General features: G+C 38.0%; 1 protein-coding gene across 2 annotated transcripts in view; it reads right to left on the reverse strand.

Moving 5' to 3' along the window:
• Nucleotides 1-12621, reverse strand: part of LOC109913545 (clathrin coat assembly protein AP180-like) — a 211297-nt gene that overhangs the window by 90191 nt on the left and 108485 nt on the right. For both annotated transcript variants that reach the window (XM_048596769.1, XM_048596770.1), the window contains exon 11: nucleotides 7815-7891. In XM_048596769.1, the coding sequence (XP_048452726.1) occupies nucleotides 7815-7891 (77 nt within the window). The remainder of the gene's footprint in view (nucleotides 1-7814; nucleotides 7892-12621) is intronic.

Here is a 12621-nt window from a genome sequence, read left to right on the forward strand (position 1 = left end):
CCCTTTTTCTGAAGAAGGGTCTAGGCCCAAAACGTCAGCCTTCCTGCTCCTCTGATGCTGCTTGGCCTGCTGTGTTCATCCAGCTCTACACCTTGTTGTCTTAGTTTAATTTGGTGTCGTGTTTGGCACAACATTGTGGGCCATAGGGCCCGTTCCTGTGCTGTACTGTTTTATGATCTACATCCACTGGCTCTTATTTGTTTAACTTGCTAGTTACCTCAAAGAGTTCTAAGATTTGACAGGCATGACCTCCCATTGATGAAGCCGTGCTGACTCAGCCATATTTTACTATGCACTTTTAAGTATGTTGTAATCTCATCCTTAATGTTGGCCTCTGAAATCTTACCAGTAACCGAGGTCAGGCTAACTCGCCTGTAATTTTTTGTCTTCTGCCTCCCTTAAACAGGAGTATTACATTCGCCATTTTCCAGTCCTCTGAGATTTTCCCCTGACTCCACTGATTCCCAAAAGATGACCACCAATGCTTCTACAATCTGTTATCTCCTTCAGAATTCTGGGACTGGTCCGGATGATTTATCAATCTTCAGGCCTTTCAGGCTCCCTAACACCATCTCCTCAATGATGGCTAATATATTTACCTCTACCCCCTGAATCTATTGAAGCTCTGGTGTGTCTTCCACTGTGCAGACTGATGCAAAGTACCTACTCAGTTCCTCAGTCATTTCTTTGTTCCCTGTTACTACTTCTCCAGCCTCATTTTCCAGTGGTCCAATGTCCACTCTTGCCTCTCTTACGTTTAAGTTATTCAGAAGAACTCTTGCAATATTCTTTATTACTACCTTCTCTAATATTTCATTTTCTCCACCCTTATTGCATTTTTAGTTATCCTCTGCTGGTTGGGTGATAATGTATGCAGAAGTACAAGTTTGTTAACATACAGTAGGCTAACTGCTACAAATGAAAGCCTGCTGCACTTTTAAGGTCCATGGTCACTGTACAGGGGCACAGCAGGAGTTTCATTAGCCTTACATAATGGAAAGTGTTTATCCCAACAGGGACTAGTTTAGCCTTCCAATGAGACATTGATAAATGTAACTGTCTTGTACTGTTCGTTGTCACATTAAAAATGGTATACAAGCCATCATTCATTGCACAGGTCTTAAGCTACATCCCTGTAGGCATTTGATAGAATAAAGCCTTTGCTTTGTTTGAAACCCGAACTGTCTCATTTATCGAGCATTGCTTGGCAAAAACAGCATGTTCAAATTTAAACATCTATATATTAAAGCATGAAGAATGGAATATATTGCTGAGCACTTCACTAATGTTTTTCAATAGTTTTGCGCTCCCAGTTTAACCTGTTTCTGGGTCAAGAGCTACTTCAAGTGAGAGTGAATACCATAAGCTATTTGAAATCCTGATAGTCATTTGCTGGCTGTGTTCTTTTATTTCCTGTTCTTAACAATGGAACTGAAGCAGTTATTTTAACAAATGGAGGTTTAGCTGTTGACTAAATTATAAAAACGGCAGGCGAGCAAAGCTGGTAACAGCCAAAACTTACTCCAAAAGAAACAGAAAATGTTGGAGAAACTCACATCTGTGGATAGAGAAACAGAATTAACTGTTTCTGTTGTCACAGATGCTGCCAGATTCAAGTTACTCTGGCATTTTCAGTTTTTGCTTCAGATTTCCAATATATGCAATGTTTTGCTTTAATTTGAAATTTCATTCCACCTTTTCTGGGGGAGAAAACTGGAGTTAATGGAAAAGAAAAGCTGGTGACTTGAATTTATCTTGCAAAAATCTCCACCCTTACCATTAGGCAGAGATATTCTTCCTAGTTTTTATACTGTTCTCGTGTAAATAAATTCTTAAAAACTTACCCTTCACTAAGATCCCATGGCAGCCACAAAAAAAGAGAAACGGTTTAAATTTCACTTGTTAAAAATTAAGTTATTCCATTAAGTGTGAAAAAATACTGTATCCCATAATACTTCAACTTTTAAAAAAATTCCTTCTATGTTTATTACAAAGGTGCAATTTTGCACAGGTTTGTGAATTGAAAATTTGTTCCAAATAACATAAATTCTTAAATCCTCAGTCAATAGAATAATTTTATGACATCTTAAAATGCTTTTAATCAACCTTTCCAGCTAAATTCACGTTTATATTGCCAATGTTACAAAAATTCATACACAATTTCAATTGTGGCTCTAATTCAAACACTGATCGTAGTATTTGTAGTTGTTAACTTCGATGCGGCTATACAAGGAAACATAATTACATAGAACATACTGCACGGCAAAAAGGCCATTCTGCCCACCTTACTCATGCTAAAATTTATATTCCCCTCAAGACTCCTTCCATCATGTCTCATCTTGATTTGCCAAACCCTCGGCTCCACTTTTTCTTACAAGATTATCAAATTTTCCCTCAAAAACATCCTTTAAGGTTAATCAAAGAAGAAACCTCTCTGCCTGTACCCGAATTCATTACTTCATTTCTTTGCGACCACCTACTATCACTGGTCTTTAGTTATGCTTTGTCCCCTAACAGTGGGAATGTTCCTGCTCTAACCATTCTTATCAGAACCTTTCATAACTTTAAAAAAACTCAGCCTGACAATCTTTTCTTGATCCTTGCAAATCTGCCCCGAACCCTCTCAAGTAACTCAACACACCTTTTGTAACATCAACTAGAAATTGGAGGCAGCACTGAAATTTTGGTCAGACCAAGGTTTGATACAGGTTTGAAATAATTTCCAGACTTCGGATTCTATCCTTCTAGAGAGTAAGCCTAATGCCTGATGTACTTTGTGGCCTTGCTGAATTCAGGTGCAACTTTCAGCAACTGAAGTATTTGCGCTCACATCCCTTGTTCCTCAACCTCACCCAGCTTTGCACCTCTAAGTAATGAGGCCTCCTTATTTTTACCAAAAAGCACTACTTTGTGTTGAGCTTAATTTGACAATTCCTTACCCATCTGCCAAATAATTATTTTTGCCCTGTAATTTGTTGTAAACCTTTTCTGTGTTGACCATCCTGTCTCTACAAATTTGGTTTCATCTGCCAGATTTGGATCTAGAATCCAAAAATTGTTCAGGTAAATTTGAATGGCAGCGGTCACAGCACTGATCCATGAGGAACACTACTACCTACTTACTGCTACTCCAAAACAATTCTCAACTCTCACGCTCTGCTTTTTGTCATGAAGCTAGCTAACCATTCATTCTGCCAATGCCTCCTAACTACACATTCAGCAACCATACTCACTTATAAATTACAGTGCCCCATAATAGAAAAAGAAGATAACCTGCCTAGACTGTGTTACCATTATCTACATTATTACATTAACAGTTTTAACAAGGTTGATCAGGCAAGATTTTCCCTTTCAAAATAAATTCTGGCTATTCACTATCAGTTTATTTTTCTCTATATATTTGCCATTCCTTCTTTTACTCTGGTTCCATTATTTATCACAACACAAACGTTAAGTTGACTGGTAGACAATTCCTTAAACAGTTTATTTTCTCTCTAAAATATGGGAGATTACATTCACGACCAGCCAGCTTCATTACTACTTCTATCGAATTATTAAAACGTCCAGTAACACCTTTGTTATCTTTTACTTAAGACTGCCTTAAAATATTTGCATGCAATCCATCCATACCAGAGGCTTTATCCTCAGAGAGAATACATTTCTATTAGTTAGCTCAAAAGCCCACATCTTAGAAATTTTCAATTTTTATAGTATTCTCCAACGGGCAACAGCCAGCTCAGTTTAACATAGATTTTAAAATCCAAAATCGCTTCTCCTTTCTAAAAAGGGGCAAAGGTGCATAGCAATAATCTTAATAAATTTTATTCAAATTTCATTTCTTTCCCAAGGAAAGAAAACTTTCAATTCATACAATTCTGATAAGAAACAAAGCAGAATGGAGCTCCTCTATATATACTTCCAGTTTGTACAGTAACAAACTGATGCTTCAGCAACATTATTGAATACTTCCACTATTTATGCTTTAAACAAAAAAAGTTTTGTAATATTTGTAGTCATAGCAGACCAACAGAATTTTGACTTGTTCTATTACAGATTAGAAGTGCTCAAGGGTATATTCCTTACTATGAAAGTTTTTAAAATATGCAAATCAAATAATTTTAATTGCTTAGGTTTTCAAGAACATTCTTTGTAGAATCATGTAGTGATGAGCACGAAAAGACATTCAGCCTGCTATACTTGTGGAAGTTCTTTCATAGAGTTATAGAGTCATAGACTCGGCTGTACAGCGTGGAAACAGATCCTTCGATTCAACTTGCCCATGCCGACCAGATATCCTGAATTAGCCTGGTCCCATTTGCTATCATTTGGCCCATATTCCTCTAAACCCTTCCTATTCATATACCCGACTAGGTGCCTTTTAAATGTTGCAATTGTACCAGTCTCCACCACATCTTCTGGGAGCTCATTCCATACATGCACCATCGAGCTTGAAAAAGTTGCCCCTCAGGTCCTCTTTAAATCTTTCCTCTCTCACCTTAAACCTATACCCTTTAGTTTCAGGCTCCCCTACCCTGAGGGAACAACCTTGGCTATCCACCCTATCCATGCCCCTCATGATTTCATAAATCTCTATTAGGTCACTCCTCAGCCACGAATGCTCCAGGGAAAATAGCTCCAGCCTATTCAGGGCCTCCCTACAGGTCATAACCTCCAGCCCTGACAACATCCTTGAAAAGGGTTCAGGAAAGATTTACAAGTTTCATAACATCCTTCCTAGAGGAAGGAGAACCCCCCAGAATTGGACACAGTATTCCAAAAATGGCTTAAACAATGTCCTGTACAACTGCAACATGACCTCCCAACTCCTATGCTCAAAGCACTGACTATTAAAGGCAAGGATACCAAACATCTTCATCGCTACCCTGTCACTTGCAACTCTACTTCCAAGGTTAGCAAATTAATTTCACTCCCAACATTTACCACAACCCTATAAATGTTTTTGTCCAATTCTCTTTTGAAACAATTTTTAATTCCCCATTTCATGCACTGCATTCTTATACTACAATAATTCACTGTTTAAAACAAACCTCTACTGTCACCCCTTGTTCTTCTGTATCCACCTTAAGTGTGTGTCTTCTACTCGTTGACCTTTCTGCAACTGGAAACAGTTCCACTTTGTTTACTCTATGCACCACAAATTGAGTCTACTCAACCTTTCTGGCTCTCACGAGAACAACCACAGTTTCTCTAGTGTCTCCATACAACAGAAGTCACTATCCATGCCATCATTCTAGGAGGTCTCTTCTACATCTTCTCCAACTTAAAACAATTGAGATAATGTCTCACCCAAAAGTAGTACAGTAGGAAAATTAAACATTGCTGAAAGGAGACAAGTAGTTGGAACTTTTCATTATTAGAACTAGGAAACAGGAAACAAGAAACAGATTTTTTTTAAAAATGGTGCTGAGTTACACCAAAGAAATTTTAAATATATCAGCCGAGTCCGCAGTGTTATTGACTTGTACATGCCAGAGGCTAAAACATACTAACTCAAGGCCCATTTCCATGGTGTACAGCTCTATGACTCTATAACTATGAAAGAACTTCCACAGGTACAACAGGCCGAATGTCTGTGCTCATCATTACATGATTCTACAAAAAATGTTATTGAAAATTGAGCAATTAACATTTGATTTGAATATTTTAAAAACTTTCATAAACAACTGACAGTGAGGAATATACCCTTGAGCGCTATCAATCTGTAGGTAAAGGAATTTGTATATACATTGACCCTTTTCTGAAAAAAAAAGTCATCAAGATAGCCAACACTACTGCATCACCATGGCATCAGTCTGACGAATCAGAAATCTACTTGTCTGTTTGAGAAGAAAGATAAGCGGTCAATTGTTCTTACCGATCTCCATGACAATTATCGTGCGCACAAACAAACGCACACACAAACATGCACAACACCCTCTTCTCACTCTGTATAAATCAATGTCCCTTTTCTTCAAACCGGTTTCTGGCATCTTAGTTCGGATGAGTGCAAGACAAGAAGCTTCAAATCTAGTCTCTTTTTAAGAATTTTTAAGTTCTGTACTACCAGGCATCTACTCAAGGAAAATTAGCAATTGCTTTAAAATACATGTCGAACCCACAATTGTTTTTGATGGATACTTGTAGCTTTCGTAAAGGGTTTGCATCAACCATAAATGCATTGATTGCAATTCTGAATGACAGGAAATACTATTCAGTGACCTGATGGCTCCTGGCCTGGAACTAGTACCAATAGGATAAACCAATATTGGAGATGACAAAGGAGTGCTACAGACAAAACAGCATTGCAGCAGAAGGGAGGACAGAGAAGCACGTCTACAAGGACGTGTGTAAAACAGTTACAAACAAGGAAAGAAATCCAAAAGCAAGGTTTTAGCAGAGATTGCAAGTTTGACAGTTCCATAGCTTTACTTTGGCAAAACCAAAGTTGACCAGATTGTGTTATAACATTTATTAAAGAGGATCAGATAATGAGGTCACTAGGGGAAGTACACATTGTCAAGATTGTTGTGAACCTAGCTAACGAGTTACTACAGGTGGCATTAGGGTGACACCTGCTTTTAGGAGATTCTGACAGCGTGGAGCTACATAGCAGGTGACTCAAGGACTAAATCCAAGTTGAGAAAAGTGTAAGATCCTGTATGCCAGAAAGCAAGCTGAAAAGACAGATGTAGTACAAAGGCTTGTGATATCACAAGATACATGTCTGTTGTATCCACTACTCCACATCAAATGTGTAGTTTGCACCGACTGTTATTTGCCAGTTAATTCATGTTTAAATTTACACTGATTCAGACCAGTGTTAAAGTAGGTGTTGCAAAAAGTGGACTTCTGTTGGGATTTCTACATTCGTGGGCCTTCCAGTGAAAATCAGGACTTTGGTTTACATTCCCCAAAGGGATCACAACGTGATTGCTTCTATTATGCATAAAACACATCAAATGCAAGTAATTAATTTTAGGGATCTGACAATCCACTTTACACTGCCATCTCCAAATATTTAACAGTTGCACTCAATGATTTAAACTGAATCCATTCCTCTACAAACAATTCTGCCAATGACAGCAAGAAACTAAAATAAATCCTGCCATCAACTCTACAATCTCAATCATAAATTGTATTAATTGCATTTTAATTTTTAAACTGGAAAAATTCAGAACTTTGGCATCAGGTCAACTGCTTTGTATGCATTCTCTAGTTCACAATTCTCAAACCTGATTAAATCTTAACATAAAAATTAGAGTTCCTCAATTCTTTTCCAAAAACAATAAATACCACCAAAATATTCTTGAAATGAAACCATAACCCTTTTCTCCTCAAAAGACTTCGTTAGCTTTACAGCAGTGCACTTACACACTAAATAGAAGTGTAAACCGCACAAAAAAAACTGGAAAAGTGTAAATGCTTATGGTAAATTTAGTCAATCACCTGAAAGTTAATTTTACAACACCAATTTGCTGAGGGTACAAAATGGATTTCGGTTGTTTACTACTTTGCATAGATAAACTTGCTATTGGGTATCAATGACTAAATGCCACAACACAAATGAACCTATTTGGTTGACAAAGAAAGATTCTTTCCTGGCACTGTAGTACAAAATGTGACAGTTAATTAATTCCTCATAACAACATTGTCCAAATGTCAATAAATAGTTTTTAATGAGCATTTCAATTACTTTATACTAGTGCTAAATAGGAATAATAGCATTTAAAATTGATGCAGCTGTAAGCATAAATCAAATATTAAGTGAGAACTTATTTTATGAAAATACATAACCATAACAGAAGCTAACTTACCTACTGCCAGCTGCATTTTTCTTGCCTTCCAGTGTATTCAAGTGTTGCTCAAGCGCTTCCAGAAGACTGCTAGGAGCCTAAGGAACAACAACACAACACTTTCAGAACACATCTACTAGCAATTTACCAGCTAGGTAAACAAGGAACTTGAACAATCACCCATTATCATTTGCTGGGAAAACTGTAAATTGTAAACACTCCAGTTTCATGCTTTAACTTTCTCCATAAAACCAAAGCATCACAAAATAAGTCTCATGCTTTTAACTCCATTGAAAGCCTTTAATTAAGCAAAGGCACTAAATAAACAGGTTTTAAAATTTTATTTGTCCTCTGAAAAAATCCCAAATTAGAAGGTCTGAAACTAGATTAAGGTAGGCTCATTAAAGTTTCTTGCATTTTAGAAATTGTATAAAAAGAAGCAAGATTCAAATTTATTCGTGTGAAAAAATTGCATTTATATACTGTAGCATTAAATGGATTTTGTTTGACAACAGCATGAGCATTCTCCAACAGAATTCAATATTAGAAACACCTGGACTGTTTGAAATTGAATTTAAATTCACTAATTTTAACTCCTTTGCACTATAGCTAAATTAATCAAAAAAAAGTGTCCAAAAACTGGGCTAACTACTGAAACATTAACACTAATTTATTGATGAATACTTCATATTTCTAAAATCTTCTGCTTTTGTTCTTGGTTATTTATCTGCCTAATCTATTCACAGGATTTAAAACTTCAGACCATTTATATGCCAGGATTTGTAAAGTTACAATCATATTCGCAGAATTCACTAGTGTTAGAGAAAGAAATTTCTTTTTTTAAAAATGGAAACATTAACAGTAAACTATCAAATTAAAGAGCACTGAGATCTATTCAAAAGATATACACCCAACAAAAGGAGCACATTTCAGTCAGTTGTCTAGATCAAGGTGCAAAATAATGCCAACTTCAAGTCCAATCACTGCACCCACTGAGGTAATTCTTGGGGACTGTCTTCTCACCTTGCCACATAGGGAAATAATAATATAAATCATGATTAGTAACTCTCAGTTGACCAGGGCTCTATATAAAGAGAGGCATCGAGAGAGAGGAAGACAGGGAGAGGAAAAAAGAGGCAGGTGGAGGGAGGGAGGGAGGGAGGGATTTCAGATTATTTACATTTTGGAATACCAATTCTCTGTCAATGCTGGCTGGTGTACCAAGTGTCTCTAGTGTCTGCATTCCTACAGATTTGCATCTTGTTTTGAAGGAAGAATAAGAACATGTTTTAGTCCATCTTTTGGGTAGCTGAACAAGCAGCTTAAATAAATTTTCAAGTGCAACCTCTTCACCTAGAAGAATACGAACGAGATAAAAAGGAGGAAACGATTGAAATTAAAAAGTATAGGCATCAACTGAAATGGAGTAACTGAGAAATAGTACTTTCTTAAACAATTTCAGTTAAAACATATTTCAGAACAGCACTACACCTCAAAACTGTCCTTAAAATCACTGCAAAATCTTCACTTCTTATGAGAAATAAAATAGACAGCAATCAAGATATCCTCGCTGCAATCACATTGCTCACTTCTGCAGTTAGTTAGCAGAGAAATTGGTGAATGGTATAAAAATGGTAAATAGGAAAACGGGAGGAATGCACAAAAGCACAGAAATAGCATGATGTAACAATAACTTGCTCGGTTGACAGGGGAAAGAATTGCAAAACAGACAAGACACTCATATTACACAGCAAGATGTTATTTGTCTTCAGCTGTGGCACTGAACAGCAAGTCCAAAAGCATGATCTCTTCCTTATTTGTCTGTACTGTTTCATGCCATTACTCTGCCACCCGCTTCCCCCTCCACCCCCACCACCATACCATGGCATTCCTTTTTGCTCTTTAACTTCAAAGTGAAGCTGAAGGTGAATCAGTAATGTTGGTAATGACATCAGCATGGAGAACTGAGGAACAACCCAAAGGCTAAAACTGGATTTTTAGTGTGGGTTATGGAAATCGAAAATTCACTTAAAATGGTTCCTTTCCTAGACCCTCCTCCAATTCATGCTTCTTTACTCCCATTACACCCATGTACCTCCCACCCTCAATGTCTTCCTGCCACCCTTAACTACCTTCAATCCTATTGTCTTGAGCTGTCTGCTCAACCCTAGTAACTTCTTTGCTCCATTGGCAGTCCCCTTGCCCTTAGATCTCTATCTATATTGTCTACTATGCCATGAGACTTTCCTATGCATTCCCTCAAAATGTCTTCATTAACTTCAAAATTCAATGTTATAAATTAAATAAAACGAAGGAATAGCCTGTTTTCTTCATTCTTGTGCCTATCCTCCCTCCACTTCAACTGTGTTAAAACTCCGAATCCATCATGTATACTTGGTTAACCCTGACCCTTTCTGCCAACGAGGCATACAAGATAACTGGTCAACTTCATAGTGTTTTTTTAAAAACTTAAAAGGGGTGAGGATAAATAAAGAACCTGAACTTGTGTAGTATTGCCTTGACCATAGGATTTCCTAAATGACTTTGCAGCAAACGTAACTCCCCAACCCTCTCACACAAAGCGTTGCCATTCCTGTTGGAAATACAACAGCTAATTTACACACAAGCAAGGACCCAGGAGATCAGATGTCTAGACAGCCTGTTTTTTTGAAAGGAACAAAGGTTGATCAGGACACCACAAGAATTCTCATGTTTCATTAATACTGCACTAAAACTCTTTGGGATCCACCCAAGAAGGCAGACTGCTCCTTGTTTCAATATTCCATCTTAAAAAATGGCACACTGCATGCACTATATACTCAAATCTCTACAGCAGGGCTTAAAGTTACCATTTTCTGCCTCAGAGTTGAGCGTGCTATCAGTTAACCAAGAATGAAACATCAGAAAGCAACTTGTTCAGATGCTGTGGCATGATCCAAGTCTTTCCTCCAAAACAGGTTAGAAGTGGTCCATGCTACCTGCAGATTTCTTGATCAGCTTTGGACCATAGGTTAGCTTAATACCAGACAAAGAATAATGTCTCGATCACAAAATTAGCTCAGTTAATTCTAGGTACATAACTTCAAATCCATTTATTAGCATTGACTTAGAGAATTCTGTTCTCGGGTCAAAAATGCAATACTGTCATTAAACCTAGTGACGAAGACAGCACTACTATTTGTTTCGTCTTTCCATAATCTCTAGCTTGCAGAGGCTGAATGGCAACACGGAGTGTACTCCGCTTCTTTTAATAAAACCCTATGACCAAAACAAAACCGTAAATTCTAAGACTATCACTGGGCTCACCTCCGGTCAGAGATAGGCCCCATCATAGCCTCTAACTACAGACTTCAACTGCACAGGCGACCTCTAACTCCTTTCCAAGATGCAAATTCAGGATTACCTACTACACTCATTATTTCAGACTGCTCTTGCCTCTTGGAGTGGAGGCATTGAAAACAGTCCATCACAAGAGTTGGTTTTTTCACAACCCAGCACCTAGCGTGGTCTACATGTGACTCCAGACCCATAGCAATGTGGTTGACTCTCAACTGCCCTGTGAAATAGCCTAGCAAGCAACTCAGTGTAAGGGCAGCTAGAGACAGGCAATAAATACTGGCCGGCCAGTATCACCCACATCTCAAGGGACTTTTTAAAAAAAAAAAAAAAAACAACCTGATTTTTGAATTTTGACCTCCAGGTCTAAGTTTCAGCATAGGAGTTATCAGCATCCAATGTCAAGCCTTCATAATGAATGTGTTTCAAATAAGGTCTCCTCACAGTCTTCAAAACTCTAATGAACATCAAACCAACCTTCTCGGCCTTTCCTCAGAAGGCAATCCCTTCATCCCAACAATCAGCATAGGGAAATTTTTTTTGAATTGCCTCCAATACAACTAAAACTCAAGTAGGGAGACTTCATCTGCACACAGTACTGCAGGTGTGGTCTCACTAACAACCCAATTTCATGCCCCCTCTAACTTTTGTACCTCCATTTCAAAGAAGAGACGTGCATCAATACTTACTCCAAATGCAATGATTCAGCTACTTTGATTTTACTTCTTTCTACCCTGTAACCTGTAAAGGACTTGATTCTATTCTTCCAGTTTCTCAATTTCCACTGCACCAGTTCTGGTACTGTCACTATCCACAGCAGTTCTATCTTTTTCCGTCAAATGAAATTCCCCTCCATTGAGTCTGCCTGCAACATGTGGTCAAATGAGGATGTGTTCTTTAATACAATCCACTTGTCGTCGGGATGTATAGCCTATATACCTGGCCTCAAAGACTGCCGCAATTGGTTAAGCTAGCTGTTTCATGCTGAACTGCAGTAATCCTACAAGTGATTTTCGCCACTTACAGGATGCTGCCATTTAGTCACAAAAGTAGTTTTGCCTACCACACAAATGAGTAATGCAGTTTTAGAATTTTAGTGCCAGTTTGACGTCAGGTACATAGGCCAAATATCCCTAAGCCTGCAGGACCATATCAAATGGCATATCCCACTGACCATTCACAGCCGGCAGCATGTCAGTCATGATCAACCAGGCTGTATTCGAAAGCCTCAGAACAGCAGCCCTCTATTTGATCTTACTCTGATATTGGAATTCATTAGTGAGGGGGATAGAAGCCAAATGCTGGCAAATGGGACTAGATTTATTTAGGATAACTGGTCAGCATGAACGAGTTGGGCCAAAAGATCTGTTTCCGTGCTATACAGCTCTATGACTCTATAATTATACTGGTAACTAATTTCTGATAATTAGTCAGGTTTGCAGTGTGGTGTATTTATGTACACTAAAATCCTGTTCCTGTAGACAAATGGAAT

This window comes from Rhincodon typus, chromosome 5, assembly GCF_021869965.1.
Source record: "Rhincodon typus isolate 14 chromosome 5, sRhiTyp1.1, whole genome shotgun sequence".
Lineage (NCBI taxonomy): Eukaryota > Metazoa > Chordata > Chondrichthyes > Orectolobiformes > Rhincodontidae > Rhincodon > Rhincodon typus.